We start from the raw sequence: 18,294 nt of genomic DNA, 5'->3' as shown, positions 1-18,294 counted from the left end.
AATTCATTTCTATTCTACAATTTTTAGAACTTTGACAACATTTAAAAATTCTAACTTCTTTCAAACCACAAAACTGTCAAAACTTTTGTTGTATTGCTCATTAGGTCATCACCATGAGAACGCAAAAGTTAAGGATATTTGATTATATGAAAGTGTGCCAAAAACAGTGCGAAAAAGTAAATCCCATTTAAAATACATTGTTACTTGACTTTTCTTAAGCACAAGGTTTGTGACTGGTGCATATTGTGATTCGTGATACAAGGTACATCCTGAAGTGATTCCAGCAAAAAAGTAGACTCCTATAGAAAATGTCCAATTCAAAACAGATCTCGCCTTGACTATTGGTTTATCTCTAATACTAAATTTTACTTACCACTCTCATTTTGACTAATTGATTCAATATTAATATCTTCAATATTTCTTATAAATTCTACAACACCATTACCTACATCCATTTTACAAAAATTTCTGAAGTCGTGTGACCCAATCAATTTTTCTGTTGCTATTTTCATTCTCTAAAAGTAAACACCACACAATATAAAGAAGGATCTAAACATGAATTAAAGCAGAACAATCAAATGAATTGATATTGATCGAGAGAAATAAAAATGTAATACAATAATTCTCAAATAAATCTCGAGATTAATAATTAGCTGAGTCCACACTGGTGCGCTTCCACCTTCAACATGCATTTCAATCAGGCGCGGATCTAAGGGGTGGTCAATGGAGTCAATTGCCCCCTCCTTGAGACTTCGCCTGGTGCCGCCTTTTTTTAAGAAAGAGATAATTACGATTGAAAATAAGTAGTGGGTTTTGTGTCCTGTTGATAACTGAACGGAATGAAACATAAAACAGAATTCCTTCTTCAAAGTACGTGTTCTCGGTCTTACTGTATGGTGTCGAGTCTTGGACTGTGAATAAAATCGATCTACTTACCTAAATAGCCTGCAGGCTTTCGAAATGTGGTTCTATAGAAGAATTTTTTAAAAGTATCTTGGGTGAAGAAGATTCGAAACTCCACAATAATACTAGAACGTCTCAGCAAGACTACTGATATTATAGAAGGCATCAAGAAGAGAAAAGTGGAGTATTTTGGTTATGTGATGAGAATTTTCAAATAAAGGTTGCTGTTAGGACTTTTAACCTTTATAAAAAATGGCAACGGTGGCAACACCGCGCGCGCCTCAGTGACACCTAAAAACTAGAATTCGGGAACTAATGTTGTTAAGAGTTAAGACAAGACAAGAAAACAGACTACAGACGAATACGCGAACCAAGAAGTGTATTTTGTGTAATTTGTACCTCTTTCAATTAATTACAAGTATCATACAGTCCACTAGTGTTTATTTCGATTATCAGCGACAGGAAACGAGTAAATTCCAAACATTTTGGTCAAAAGAGCCGAATTTATTATCTATTAGCCGGCATGAGGCAATATTAGCGCCAAAAACTAGTAGACGCTAACCAAGTTAATAGTTCCAAGTTCTAGTGTCATTTCCAGTGGCCCAATTCAGCGAAAGAGAAGTACGTACAGCAAGGTACGCGACAAGCGACAGCTATTCATCAGGACCACTGCAAATAAAGGTCAGATCCTTCCATTTTTATATATTTCATTCTTAACCGATCATTTTATAATTCGTTGGTTTATTTGACAATAATTATAAACGATTTTATGCAATTCTATCAATATCAATCTAGTTAAATGATATTACCTTCTGTTTGCGATATTTGTGTACAATTATATATGTGTTTTCATATTTAATTTCAATAATAATCCATAGTTAAATTATAAGTACCCATTTGTCGATTTTATCAATTTTATTTACTAAGATGGCGACCTCAAATGAAGTAGGAGTAGTAGACGATTTAAAAGATTTAGTTAGACTTCGTGGAACAAATAAACAAAAGTTAACTTTGCTAGAGAAATTCATTACTAAAACAAAAGACAAGGGTGACTTTGATATTCAAGATGTTCAATTTAGATATGATAATCATATAAACTTATTAAATGATTTTGATATAGTTCAAACAGAGATAGAAAAGAAATGTTCTGAGGGTCAATTACCGGAGCACTATTCAGAAAGAGAGGAGTTTGAAAATCGATTTTATGCGGCACAAGCATATTTAAAAACCATTTTAAGACCGGTAGCGGTAAACAGTAATAACGTACAATACGGTCAATTAGGTCAATCTAGTGAATTTAAAGCAGTGAGTGATCCCCTGCAAAATGTCCTATTACCGAGAATAAAATTGCAAACGTTCTCTGGGGAGTTTCAATTTTGGGTTAGTTTCAAAAATAGCTTCAATGCGACCATTGCGAATAATGCATCCCTTAGTGATGGGCAGAAGTTTCATTTCTTGAAGGCTTCTTTGCAAGGGTACGCAGCCAGTTGTATTGAAGGTTTAGAGAGCGTAGATCAACCATTTCAGAAAGCCTGGGATTTATTATGCGATAGGTTCGATAAAAAACAGTTTTTAATAGACAGCCACTTTAAATCATTACTAAATTTAACCATGATGCAAAAAGATAATTATAATTATGCTAGTTTTCGAAATATGTTAGACGAGATATCCAAACATTTAACTTCCTTGGAAGGTATAGACGTACCAAAAGAAAAGTTATATGATTCATTTATGATACATATCTTAATCAACAAGTTCCAGAAAAATACTATACGCGAATGGAAAGAAACTAAGGTTGCAAACGATTTGCCTACTTTAGAACATTTTATCAATTTTTTAAAAAATAAGACGGACATACTACAAAGTTTGGATGAATCTCAAACGGCTAAATCACAGTCTTCAAGTTCAAATAAGTATCATAACAGATCTAACAATCTAGTGCACTTTGCGGTTAAAAACCGATGTCATTTTTGTAGAAAGGAACATTCAATTTATAAATGTCCCACCTTTAAAGCGTTATCAGTCGAAGAGAGGTTTCGGGAAGTTAGAAAACTTAAATTATGCGAAAATTGTTTATTAAGTGGTCATGATAAGAGAAATTGTAAATTTGGTCCATGTCCTGTTTGTAAGACTCACAAACATAACACGTTGCTTCATAAAGATTATGCAGAAGTTTCAATTCGTGACACTAATCATCAAGTAAGTTCACCTAGTACTTTTGATCATAGAAATGATGGTGTAGAACAGCAAATAAGTATAAATTTTGCAAAAAATGAGAGTCAAGTTTTATTAGCTACAGTTATGTGTAATATTAAAGACCAAGATGGTAAGTTTCATAAGTGCCGAGCATTACTTGATTGCGGTGCACAAATGAATTTAATCACCGAACGCTTTTGCAATAAATTAAAACTACAATTAACTGATACAAACTGTTCAATTACTGGTATTAGTCAGCGTTCATCTAACATTAGTAAAAAATGTTCATTAAAAATATTTTCACAATTTTCAGATTTCAATTCTAGTATATCATGTCTTGTAGTACCCGTTATTTCAAGTAGATTACCTGCTTATCCTATTGATATGAATAATATTCGATTACCTCACAATATTAATTTAGCAGATCCAGAATTCAATTGTCCTAAAGAAATTGACTTGTTATTAGGCGCTCACATTTTTTGGGATCTTATATTGCAAGATAAAATATCATTAGGTAAAAATCTTCCATTACTAATCAATACTCATTTAGGTTGGGTTGTAACAGGTACAGTTCCAATTAATTCAGATAAATATGTATGCAATTTTGTTGAAGTACACATCCCTGAAGATGATCAATTAAAAAAGTTTTGGGAACTAGAGGATGTTCAAACCAAGAATGAATTTCTGTCTCAAGACGATCTCATTTACGAATCTTTATTTAAACAAGACACATCTCGTAATGAGAATGGACAATTCGTGGTAAAATTACCATTAAAATATTCTTCTAGTCTATTAGGTGATTCAAAGCAAACAGCTATTAAAAGATTTAAGTCATTAGAATCAAAATTCTCCAATTCCTATTTTAAACAACTCTATTTTGAATTTATTCATGAATATGAAAACCTAGGTCATATGAGTAAAATTTCTATTAATTCAGAACATTCCTATTTTTTACCACATCATGGTATATTAAAAGAGTCTAGTGTAACTACAAAACTTAGAACTGTCTTTGATGGAAGCTGCCAGAGCTCATCAGGATATTCTCTTAATGACCTCCAATATGTAGGTCCTAAAGTGCAAAACGATATTTTAAACATTTTGCTAAGATTCAGAATTTATAAATATGTTGTATCAGCAGATATTTCTAAAATGTACAGACAGATACTCATACATCCAGAACATAAATATTTACAACAAATTCTTTGGCGTGAAAATAATAATGAAGAATTTTCTATTTATCAACTGAATACTGTCACATATGGCACTAGATCAGCACCTTATTTAGCAATTAAATGTATCAGAACATTAGCTGAAGACAATTTAGACAAGTTTCCATTAGCTTCTAGCACAATTTTAAATGATATGTATGTTGATGATTTATTAACAGGATCTAATGATCTAAGCGAACTACAAGAAAGATGCAAATCTATTTACAATATGCTCAAATCAGCTCATTTTATTCTGAGAAAATGGATTTCAAATGATCAGCAAGTAATTACAGATTTTCAAGAATCCGATGTCTCAAATTCAGTATTAAATTTGGGAGATCACGATAGTTGTAAAACATTAGGTGTCCAGTGGCTAAATTCTTCTGATTCGTTTACCTTTAACATAAACAAATTACGTAGTCACGAACCATTTACTAAAAGACATATTCTATCGAATATTGCGCAAATATATGACCCTCTAGGTCTGTTAAGCCCGTCTATTATTATTGCAAAAATGCTCATTCAGCAATTATGGACTCTTCATATTTCGTGGGACACTCCAATCCCTTTGGATTTGCAACAGACTTGGTTACAATTTCAAAATAATATTAATATTTTTAATCAGATATCTATTCCTCGTAAAGTTGTCTCGAATACTTTACTTGATATTCATTGTTTTTGTGATGCATCAAAAGCTGCATATGCTGCGTGCATTTACCTTCGAAGCATCGATGATTCAAATCAATATCACATTAATCTCTTGTGTTCAAAAACTAAAGTTGCACCAATCAAACTTGTAACTATTCCGAAACTAGAACTCTGTGCTTGTTTATTAGGTGCACAACTAATAAACACCGTAACAGAAGCCATTCAAGTCAATGTTCCTATTTTCATGTGGTCTGATTCTCAGGTAGCACTAAGTTGGATTCATACGGATCCTAGTAAATTACAAGTTTTCGTTGCTAATCGAGTATCCAAAATTCAATCGTTGTCCAACACATTTACCTGGAATTATGTTAACAGTTCAAGTAACCCAGCAGATATTGCATCTCGTGGTATTATGCCTGAAAAATTAATTTCCAATACAATTTGGTGGAACGGACCACTGTTTTTGCAATTGCCACAGTCAGAATGGCCTAATGTGGATTTTAAGTTAAAAACTTCAGAACTGACAGAGTTGAAAAAGACTTCTAAAGTGTTTCAAGTTATATCAGTACAATTGTCAGATTTAATCACTAGATACTCAGATTTTATTACACTTCAAAGAATAACAGCCTATTGTTTACGTTTCATTTACAATTTAAGAAATAAGTCTAATAAACGTACGGGTAATTTATCTATTGCAGAATTAGATGAAGCCCATATTAGTATCGTCAAACAAGCTCAATTAGAGTCATTTGCTGACGAATTATCCTTTTTCAAAAGGGGCAAGCAACTTCCAAAAAATAATAGACTTTCTTCATTAACTCCATTTTTGGATAATAAAGGAATTCTTCGAGTAGGTGGAAGACTCAACAATACGTATTTATCGTTCAATACTAGACATCCTATTCTTCTGTTATCCAAACACTATTTTATTAAGTTAATTTTCGAGTATAAACATAAGCAACTATTTCATCCAGGTCCTCAATTATTGCTTGCATCAGTAAGACAACGTTACTGGCCTATAGCAGGACGTGTCTTAGCAAAACAAACTGTCAAAAATTGTTTGACTTGTTTCAAGTTTAATCCTACACCCTTTTTAAGTCCAATGTCAAATCTACCAAATAATCGAATTAAACCTAATTTTCCATTTGATGTGACTGGTATAGATTATGCAGGTCCTTTTAATATTCTTAGTAAAAAGGGGCGCGGAGCTAAACTATTAAAATGTTATTTGGCATTATTCATTTGCTTTTGCACAAAAGCTGTCCATTTAGAAGTTGTGTCGGACCTCACAAAAGAGAATTTTTTAGCAAGTTTAAAAAGATTTACCGCTCGACGTGGTATACCTAGTACTATTTATTCAGACAACGGCAGTACCTTTGTAGGAGCCAACAATTATCTGAAACAGTTAGGACATTTTTTACAGAAAAATTACAATTCTATTGAAACGGCTACAAGCGAGCTACGAATAAAATGGATCTTCATTCCTCCTTATACACCTAATCATGAGGGGCTGTGGGAAGCAGCTGTTAAAAGCACTAAGCATCATTTGAAACGAATATTAATTAATAATAATGTAACATTTGAAGAATTTAACACCCTTATCGTACAGATAGAAGGTATATTAAATTCACGACCATTGTTTGACATGTCAAATAATCCTAATGACTTATCTCCTATTACACCTTCCCATTTCCTAATTGGTAGACCTCTTACGTCATTGCCAGAGTATGACGTTCACAATATAGCCAGCTGTCGCTTAACCAGATTCCAACATGTGCAGCAGCTGTACCAGCAATTTTGGGGTCAATTTTCCAAACAATATATGTCTCAATTACATCAACAGTACAAATGGAAGGATCCAGCTAGCAAAATTCGATTAGGAACCCTGGTTCTTATTAAAAATGATTCTGTTCCTCCTTGTCAATGGATTACTGGACGAATCACTAAGTTATGTCAAGGTAGAGATGGAGAAACCAGAGTAGCAGAAGTAACCACCATGAAGGGATCAGTTACTCGTTCAGTAAGACATTTGTGTCCTTTACCAATGCAAGAAGACATCAACAATTGACAATTATTTGTGTTTGTTTTATTTTTTGTGTATTTAGATATTTTACTATTCAATATTTTATGTATATATTTTTGAAGGTGCCCTTCAAAAGGGGGGCTATGTTAGGACTTTTAACCTTTATAAAAAATGGCAACGGTGGCAACACCGCGCGCGCCTCAGTGACACCTAAAAACTAGAATTTGGGAACTAATGTTGTTAAGAGTTAAGACAAGACAAGAAAACAGACTACAGACGAATACGCGAACCAAGAAGTGTATTTTGTGTAATTTGTACCTCTTTCAATTAATTACAAGTATCATACAGTCCACTAGTGTTTATTTCGATTATCAGCGACAGGAAACGAGTAAATTCCAAACAGTTGCTACAAAATATTATGAAAAGTGAAAATAGAAGCAAACGCAGTCCAGGACGAAAAATCAATTCGTGGTTGATTTAGGGTGGCAGTGAATAAAATTAAGATAGCTATGATAGTAACCAATGTTCTGAAAGGACATGGTAAATGAAGAAAAATAAAGTAACTGCCCATACCGAAAAAGAATCCTGCGTACGCGAGTGACGGAAATTTTTTTGTTTCATTGCCCCCTCCTTGCAAGGTTGCTGGATCCGCCGTTGATTTCAATGTTCCTTCCAACATTCAATTCGTCAAGCCTCAACGCATGCCTTCGCGTGTGCGCTAAGACGCGTGCCTTTTCCCTGTCCACATATTCGTCGTGTGCAAGTACTTGGAGGGGATACGAGAAACGATCGTGCGCAAAAAGCGGAGAAATCTTGAAACTTTCTTAAATAATTCATTGTCAACTGAAATTGTCAAATTGACGTATATTTCATATCTACTGTCAATGAAGAAGAAAAATTATATGTTGCTCCACAATATTGATGTGATTATTATTTAAAAATAAATTTAATTAATTATTGTATTTTGCTTGTAGTAGTGCATTTTAATAATTAATTTTATTTACTACATACAATTGTTTACCTTTTAATAACATAACCTTAACCCTTAAGCTCCTAGCGTTACATATATGTAAGGCAGAAACCGCTAAAATCTTAAGCCTTAAATTCGGGAAGTGAACCTAATTTTAACTAGATGATGATGCAAGACTTTCAAGGGACACTTGTTTACTAGTTTTCAGTAGTTGGCTCGAGGATTTGATCTAACCTGTTTATTTAGTTGAGTGTTTTATGTGACGGCGTTTATTATTTATGGTAAAAATGGATCTCAAGTTTGAGTAAGTTTATTTTTACTATTCTTTTGTTATTATATTTTGTTTAAAGTGTTTTCAATTGAGAATAAATTAATGTCTTTTCTTATTGATAATATAAATTTTTTAAAATTTTATCCTGGTTTTGTAAAAAATTCCTTTAATTTTTGGTGTTACATATATGTAACGCTAGGAACATGTGGGAGCAAAAATCGGAACTTTTGGAATTGTAAGATATTGTTTGTTCCAGAAAAGGGTTTTCTCTTCAAGAGGCGCCGGAGATAATTGATGCCGTGGAAACTTTTAACGTTGATATTATATATAGGTACTGAAACCCCAGAATTGAATGTGCTTACAGACGAGGAGTTTGGTGATGAGGAATATAATGACTTTAACAGGCTGTCCGAGAGAATTCTAAGAGCACCTGTTGAACTTGTTTTACGAAATAGTGAAAGGGATTTCGAAATATATGATGATATTGACGAGGCTCAGCCTTCCAGATCATCAGCAAAAGCTAAAATATTAGTAAAAGGAAAGTTGAAGTTGATCTTATGGACCAAAATGTAGCTAGATACCAAGTAGGAGTTTGCTCTAAAAATGATGGTGGTGTCTATTTACATTGATGCTGGACATAACTATGGACATAATGGTCTGTTTACATTGATGCTGGACATAATTGGACATAATGGATCCTATGATGCTATGGCACAACTAGAATTTCGAATATATCTAGTAACATCGTATCTTACGAAATATGGTACCAAACCAAAAGATGCAGACAGGTCATCTTGGTTCAAAGTAGTCGTAGATATAAGATATGATAAGATTGATCATCTCCTGACCTACATTTCTGATAAGAAAAGGAGACGTTTTGCAGATGAATGCTGTAGTTCATATGTGCGTACCACGGGTTGCAAGGGAATGTGGGAGTGTGCATCAAGTGCAACATAGATTTTAATCTACAATAACTTAATTATGATTTTTCATTTATCTAGTTTTGTATTTGTTTGTTATTTTGAAATTTATAATCGGAAATATTTTAAATATGTTTGCTCCTATATCGTCCTAGCGTTACATATATGTAACGGCAATTTTCTAAAAAATCAAAAATAATTAAGAAAAAAATGTATGTATTTTGTTTTAAAACCTTCTCCTGAATACATAAAAATAAAAAAATAAAATTTCTAAATAAATTAATTCAGGATCTTAAGGGTTAATATTACTTTTTCTTCTTATAATTTTTTGGGCTATGGCCTTGACAATATTGTCCAGTAACCAGGACCAATATGATTGGCCAATTTTTAAAAGTGCGAAAAATGTTGCCGAGCTATGAAACCAGATGTCGCTTTTCCGAACTTGCACGGTCCCAATAGATGAAGATGTGACTGAGTTTTTCCCCCTGTATGTTTATTTGGCCACGATCCCAATAGTGCATTTCAGTCTATTCACAATGGATGCAAGTGACGTTATTTTGCTAAAAGGGCTAATAATTGCATGTTTGGCGTTAAAGAAAGTTAAAAAAACATAAAAGATTCAACTGAACAACTTCGATGAAGAATTATTTTAAAACTCGCAATTTTTGTATTCTAAAGGATTTAGACAGCAACGACAATGTGTTGTTTAAAAATTTTACAAGGATCCAGGAGTACGTTCAATTGATCTATAAAATGTAGTGTAAGAATTATATTCAAAAATTGAATAAAAATAAGTAGTGACGAGTATATATGGCATCATTATTATATTTGGTGAGAGGGTAAATGGTTACTGACATGCGTCACAATATTAGATGTTAAATATAATGTCAAATTATTGTTTTGAAATTATATTTTATTTGGACACAGAGAAAATTCTCTATAAGTAGGAGTGCAAATCCTTGGTAACTATCTGTTGCCTGAGCTTTTTACAAATTTATAAAGACACGGGCCAATAAATAGTGGATACAATATATACACTCATCACCTATCCGCTTATCTACATAGATAAAAATTCCAACAGAATTCTGGATCCTTAGTACTCAAATATGAGTAAATCATAGCTAAAACACTTGATCAAAAGCTGTATTTTCTTTCTTCTTCCCTATATTTTATTTATTTAGTTTATACACTAAGCATCAAAATTAACCAACCACCTTAAAAATGGGACATTTTTTATGTCTCTTATTTCCTAAACCTGTTGTCCTATTTTAGTGATTTTTTTAGTATTTTATAGCTTTATTCTTCAAGAATATCAATGTAATAATATTATTGCTAAACAGGTAAGTGCCATCATTGTATACCGGGTGTAACAATGATAGTGTGTTTTTTCCTCAAAGTTTGGAACACCCTGTGGAATATTCTAGCGCATATAAAATATTGAAATTAAAACTCGACTGTAGCCTTAGGCTTTCTTAACATTTTACTTTTTGATTCATTCGCTTATGTGGGATATTAAAAAAGTTAGGTAAGTACTTTAACAACTAGGTATGTTATTCATCAATACAGGGTATTTCTAATTTCGCGGTGTGCAAGTACTTGGAAAGGGACACGAGAAACGACCGTGCGCGAGTCGCGGAGAAATATTGCAACTATCTTAAATAATTCATATTGTCAATTGAAATTGTCAAATTGACGTATATTTCATACCTTCTGTCATTGACGCAGAAAAATTATATATTGCTCCACAATATTGATATGATATGCAATTATTATATAAAGGTAAATTTAATTAATTGTATTTTGCTTGCAGTACTGCATTTTAATAACTGATTTTATTTACTACATACAATTGTTTACGTTTGCTAAACATAACCGGCATCTTATTTTTTCTTCTTATTATTTTTTTGGACTATGGTCTTGACAATTATCCAGCAACCAGGACTAATATAATTGGCCAATATGATTAAAAGTGCGAATAAAAGTACAGAGCGTAGAAATAGAGGTCGCTTTGCCGAACTTGCACGGTCCCAATAAGTGCGACAAACTTTAAGGGGTAATACTGCATGAAAAAATAATGACTGTTTGCTTTATAAACATATGTCCACAAATGCTTCGTTTCCGAGATACGGGATGTTGAATTTCTTCTTACAAACTGACGATTTATTTATTGCTCTAAAACAGGTTGAGATATGCAAATGAAATTTGGTAGGTTTTAAGGCAAGCGTCCACAGGTCCGCATCGGATTAATTTTTCATACTGCGTCCACTGTATCGGCAGCGATCGGATTGCCGATGCCACTACCTGCTAGGGTAGAAAAAATACTAAGGTAGACTTTAAAATTGGTTGTTTATTTATTGGTTGTTTATTATTTGGTTGTTTATTTAATTTAATAATTAATTTATGCATATTAACTAAATTTATTAGTATGTATTTTAATGTATCTGTTTAGTAATAAAAAATCCACAAAACGTAAAATGTATAGTTCTTTTTTAAATATCTACAAAACGAAACATGCTAGGTACATACAACCTGATATTAAAAGAAAGCCTGTAATATTTACTACAAAATGCAATACTAATATACAATATAAAGGGTGTACCATTTAAAAAAAATGAAAAAAAATGTATTTGTAAATAGTGATCACATTGTATTTTATATTGATATACCATATACCTATGTCAAAGATATTAAATTATTTAAAAATGACACTATACTGATAAAACTCTCATATGTCATTTTAAATATTTCGAAAATTATTAACTTTGGACCTATAAAACCTTACTCAAACTCTACATGTTTTTAAAAAATAGATTCAAAAATTATTTGTATTTTTTATCATTTTTTTATCGGCATAGTAATATTACCGCCACAGATTAACCCAACATGTTTGGTTAATCTGTGGTACAAGGCAAACTAAAATCCGTTGCGTCCGATGCGGGTCTGTGGACGCTTGGCTTTAAGAGGTAGTTATTGCGCATTTTTAGACATACAATTAAGAATTTTATATTCACCATTGGCGTGCATACGGGATGTATCTAAAATGTTTATACCCTTATGCACGCCAATGGTGAATATAAAATTCCTAATTGTATGTCAAAAAATCCGCAATAACTACCTCTTAAAACCTACCAAATTTCATTTGCATATCTCAACCAGTTTTATGAGCAATAAATAAATCTTCAGTTTGTAAGAAAAAAATTCAACTTCTCTTATTTCGGAAACAAAGCATTTGCGGACATATTATGTTTATAAAACAAACGGTTATTATTTTGCATGCAGAATTACCCCTTAAAATTTGTCGCACTTATTTAGAAACACCCTGTATTGATGAATAACATTGCTAGTTGTTAAAGTACCTAACTTTTTTATTATCCATAAGTAAATGAATCAAACAACAAAATGTTGAGAAAGCCTAAGGCTACAGTTGAGTTTTAATTTCAATATTTTATATACGCTAGAATATTCCACAGGGTGTTCCAAACTTTGAGGAAATAACACACTATCATTGTTACACCCGGTATACAATGACACTTACCTGTTTAGCAATAATATTATTACATCGATATTATTGAAGAATAAAGCTATAATATACTAAAAAAATCACTCAATCGGACAACAGGTTTAGGAAATACGAGACATCAAAAATGTTCCATTTTTAAGGTGGTGCGTTAATCTTGATGCTTAGTGTATTTTAACAACAGTTTATTTTTTAATCAACTTCACTTTCCCTATCCGCTTCCCTATCCTTGATTGGCCGATTAGGTTCGTAATAGTATTGTCATATGGTAGGTTCAGTTAGGCGTTATTTTTAAGAAATGTTGCTGGCTAAATGGGCGCAGCTCCTAAAGGCCATAAAAGAAGAAGAAAAAATAAACAAACAATAATCTTACATAACCTTCTATTGGCTGGGAGTTTCGACGGTAGCGCTCTCTCGCGGTTTGAAACTTGTACTTTTCTGATAAAATTGGTGTAGTATGTGAAATATACAAAACGAGAAAAATAGATATTTATCTAGAAAAACACAAATTATGAATTGAAATATTATTGTAACCTGATCACTGAACGAATACACAGAATTAATAGTAAAAGTAATTATGTTTTTTTATTTTATTCATTATAATTTTAATATTTAATATATAAATTCGTGCGACTGGATGACTGCTTAAGCAAGAGGTTATTGAGAAAAAGAAAAAGTTTATGTGAAATTTAGAGGTTACCTCTGTTTTACTGGCTGTGAGTTTCGTCGGTAGCGCTCTCTCGCGGTTTAAAACTTGTACTTTTCTGATAAAATTGTTCAAATTCAATGCACAAAACTGCCACTAACAGCGCTGGCGAAAACTGTCAAATCCCATCTACTCGTCGGCTCACAGCGAATAGGAAAACATCACTTTGACACTTATACTTATTACAGATAGTTATCTTTGTTTCACACTCTTAAAGACAAAGAGGAACAGTGTAGCCGGTAGCTACTGTGGTAAATACATATTATATGTTTTCTAATTGGCAACAGCGCTTTCCTGCTAACTTGACGGTAGCGAAAAAACTAATATGAGGAAAAATTTGTTGAATTCGTTGCTGTCAAGTTCGTAAGGTTTGGGTTAGGATATCATTAAATCTATGACATGCATGCCTAATTGTTTGACTTTTAGTTTACCTGTTATAAATAAATAAATACAATATTTTAAAACAAATGAACGAACCGGCAACGGTGTAGAGCCAAGAGAAGGTTATTGAAATACCACCTACTATTTTACCGAATTTTGGATGTAGTAGTGGAAATTAAGTAACAGTTTCCAATATAAAGTGAATATAAAAGTGCATACTGACGATACAAGTGAAAAAATAAACAAAAATTACTAATTAAGTGTGAATTAAGAGTGTATAAACAAACAAACACAAAAAACGGACATAGGAAAGTGAACGAGTTTTAACAGCCAGCTGGTAGACGGGTCACGCTCCACGTGACGGCGACGTTGCCAGACTGTAGTAAAAGTCGCGGAAAAAGGGAAAACTCTAAAAATTAAAATACTTAGCGAAGAAAAATAAAATAAACTACTTAGTTTGAGGACTCAAAGAGGAACCTAGCTTTTGAAGAGTCGATCTCGGCGAAGTTCCTATCGTTGAGATACCAACTAAGATACCGTGAAATAAACAAGAACATGGCGGAAGGTGATAATAAAATAATACAAAGCGAAACAAACAAGAACATGGAGGACAGCGACGACTGTTCGGACGACAGCAAAAGGAAAAGAGATCCGGATGATGCGCCTCAAAGATCAAAAAATAGAAAACTCTCACAAATACCATCTAAAACAAATAGTAAAGAACAAAAACTAGATCTATTAATAGAGATGGTGTCGGAGCTCAAAAAGCAGAGTGACAAAACCAGTGAAGATATAAAAATGATAAGAGAAAAAAATAAGATATTGAGACAAGAAAATCAAAAACTAAAAGAAGAAAATAAAGATATAAAAGAGAAGCTAGAGGAAACAAATGATAGAATTGAATGGCTAAAGAGAGAGAAAAGGAAAAATAATATAGTGATGTCAGGAATTGAAATTGAGACAGAAAATAAAACAGAACTTAAACAATTCGTGGAGAACATAATAAAAAACACTCTACAGATAAATATTAATGTAAAAACAGCTCATAAAATAGGAAGAAAAGTATGCTTAATTGAAATAAATAATGAAGACGAAAAAGAACAAATCATGAAAAACAAATACAAATTAAAAGAACTGCAGCAGGAAAAGGTATACATAAATCATGACATGACAACAAAGGAGCGTGAGAAGAACAAGCAAATAAGAAAAATGGCAAAAGAAGAAGAATTAAAAGGAAATAAGGTGAAAATTGGATACAATAAAATAATTATAAATGGCGAGATATGGAAATAGAATAAGACTATGAAAAAACTAGAAGTAATAAATCCAAAAAACGAATAGCAGAAATTGAAAGCGACATGAAAACAAACACAACGAACCTGGCAAATAAAATGGACACGAATAAAAATATATATGAAGCTACAAATATAGCGAGGAACAAAAATGGTGAGATATATAAAAATACGGAACATAAGGAAAATGAAAAGGAAATCATAAAAATGGCTACATGGAACGTGCGAGGTATTAACGGTAAAGAAGAGGAAATAATTGAAGAGATGAAACTACAAAATATAGACTACTTGGGAGTAACTGAAATAAAAAAGAAAGGTAGAGGAATAGTAGATCTAAATGATGATTACCGCTTATATTGGTCAGGAGTTGACTTAAAAGAATGGGGCGCGGGAGGTGTAGGCCTAATAGTAAAAACACAAAAGACAAATAACATAATAGGTGAAAGATATATAAACGAAAGATTATTGGTAGTGGAAGTAAAACTAGATAATACAAATATAACCAGCATAATCGTAGCATATGGGCCAAATGATAATGCCAAAAAAGAGGAAAAAGATGAATTCTTTGAAATATTACAAGCAGAGATGGACAACGAAGGAGAAAACATTATATTAATGGCAGACCTAAATGGTAGGGTGGGAAGAGACAATAAAGGGATTGAACGATACTTAGGGCAACATGGAGAAGAAATGAAAAATGATAACGGAAACAGAATCATAGATCTATGTATAGCAAATGATATGGTTATAACGAATTCAAAATTTATGCACAAAGACATACACAAATATACTAGAGAAATCTCATCGAGAAAAGAAAAATCCATAATAGACTATTTCCTAATAAAAAGAAAAGACCTGAAGATGATAAAAGACGTAAAGGTAAAAAGAGAGGCTGAAATAAGCAGTGACCATTACTTGCTTATAATGGAACTAAGGGTGTACACACATAACACAACAGAAAAAAGAAAGAAGATAACTAAAGAAAAAATAAAAAGCTACAAATTAAGAGAAATAGATAGTAAAGAGGAATACCAGAAGAAGTTAACCAAACAGTTCGAGACTATAAAGGCAATTAACACAGGAATAGAAAATAAATGGAAGCAATTTAAGGAAATCATATTGAAAACAGCAAAAGAAGTATGCGGAACAACTAAAATCACAAACATATATTCGAAGAAAAGTAAATGGTGGACAGCGGAAATACAACGTAAAGTGAAAGAAAAGAAAAAAGTATGGAAAATGTATCTAAAAACCAAATCGGAGGACGATTTCGAAAAATATAAAATGGCCAGAAACGACATTAAACAAGAAATTAAAACGGCAAAAAAGAAGTCTTGGGAAGATTTTGGACACAAAATGAATGAAAACTATTTTAATAACCAAAAATTGTTCTATGGTACATTGAAACAGCTAAGACAAAAGAAAACACATAGATTAAGAAACATAAGAGATAAAGAAGGAAATATATTAACTACAGAAAGAGAAATAATGCAAAGATGGAAGCAGTACTTTGAAGAACTAACATGGAAACAATATCAACATGAAAGAGAGGAAGACATGATCGAAAATACAGAGGAAATGCAGCAAATAACAAAAGAGGAAATTGCAGAAGCCATTGACAAATTAAAATTGGGAAAATCTCCAGGCCAAGATGAAATCACAGCTGAAATGTTAAAGTACATGAGTGAAAATTCAAAAGAAAAATTCCGAGAACTACTAAATGAAATAATCACAGCAAAGGAAATACCATCTGATTGGAAAACAGATATAATAGTACCACTGTTTAAGAAAGGAGACGCAAGAAATTGCGAAAATTATAGGGGTATTACATTGACAAGCGTTCCTGCCAAAATATTCAATAGAATAATTGAAAAAAGGCTAAGGGAAAAACTAGAAATAAAACTAGAAGAATCCCAGCATGGCTTCAGAAAAGGAAGGAGTACCCAAGATCTGATATTCATATTGAGACAAATAGGAGAAAAACTATTGATGAAAGGCAAATAGATACACATATGCTTTATTGATCTGAAAAAAGCTTTTGATAGAATAAGAAGGGAAGATATATGGAAATGTTTAAAGAAAAATGGAATAGAAAAGGATATGATAGAAATAATTAAAGCCTTATATAAAAATAATAAAATAAAAATAAGGACTCACAATCAAGAATCTGATGAATTCCAGGCAAAGATAGGACTAAAACAAGGCTGTGTACTAAGTCCATTACTTTTCTCAATGGTACTAGATGACGCAATAAAGCAATGCAAGGAGAAATCTAAAGACATGATATTGGGAAAATGGAAAATGAACAATGTACAAATACAAGAATTACTATTTGCAGATGATATGGTATTGTTAGCTGACACGGAAGAGAAACTGCAACAAATAATAAACACTTATATAAAAGAACTAAGAAACATGAACATGGAAATAAACACAGATAAAAGTCAAACAATGGTTATGGCAACTACAAAAAAAGTGATAAAAATTAAGGTAGAAGGACAAGTTTTGGAACAAGTAAACAGCTACAACTACTTAGGTACAATTATTGAAGAAGATGGTAAAATAGACAAAGAAATAAACAATAAAATAGGAAAAGCAGGGACAATTTATAATACATTAAGAAATACGTTCTTTGGAAAGAAAGAGGTACCCAAAGAAGTCAAAACACAAGTGTACCAAAAAGTGGTTCGACCATCAATCGTCTATGGGAGTGAGTCGTGGACGCTAACAAAGAACAACAAAAGAAAAATCAAAGCTACAGAGATGAGATTCTTGAGAAAAATAGAAAGGGTCACACGAAGAGACAAAATAAGAAACGACACAATAACTCAAGCTCTAAAGATAAAACCCATAGAGACAATTATAGGGGAACGACAGTTAGGATGGTTGGGCCACATCCACAGACTAAACGACACAAGAATAACGAAAAAAGTATATGAAGTCAGAGTACAAGGGAAAAATAAAGTAGGTCGGCCAAGAATGAGATGGGAAGAACAAGTTAGACAAGAAGCAGAGAAGAGAGGACTGCAATGGAGTATGGTAAAACAATTGGCTCAAAATAGAACAGCATGGAAAAGAAATATCAAAGAAGCACCACAAGATTAAAACATATGGACAGAAAAATGGGTCAAATAAGTAATTTATGTTTATTAAAATAGTATTGTTAAAATAAAAGTTTTGTATAATTATTAAAATGTATTGAAATGTAGATATTGAACTAGTTGTAAACAGCCCAACACCGAAAGGTACGAATGGGCTT

The 18,294-nt window shown here is 32.4% G+C and overlaps 1 protein-coding gene across 1 annotated transcript in view; it reads right to left on the bottom strand.

Annotated features, from left to right (window-relative positions):
* LOC114333938 (tRNA pseudouridine(38/39) synthase) overlaps positions 1-18,294 on the bottom strand; it is a 58,748-nt gene that overhangs the window by 14,455 nt on the left and 25,999 nt on the right. Inside the window, exon 4 of the mRNA XM_028283941.2 lies at positions 374-515. Within this exon, the coding sequence (XP_028139742.2) occupies positions 374-515 (142 nt within the window). The remainder of the gene's footprint in view (positions 1-373; positions 516-18,294) is intronic.

The sequence above is a fragment of the Diabrotica virgifera genome, chromosome 1 (genome assembly GCF_917563875.1).
Source record: "Diabrotica virgifera virgifera chromosome 1, PGI_DIABVI_V3a".
NCBI classification, from domain to species: domain Eukaryota; kingdom Metazoa; phylum Arthropoda; class Insecta; order Coleoptera; family Chrysomelidae; genus Diabrotica; species Diabrotica virgifera.
Note: the sequence above shows the minus strand (reverse complement) of the source record. Positions and strands in the feature narration are given on the sequence as shown.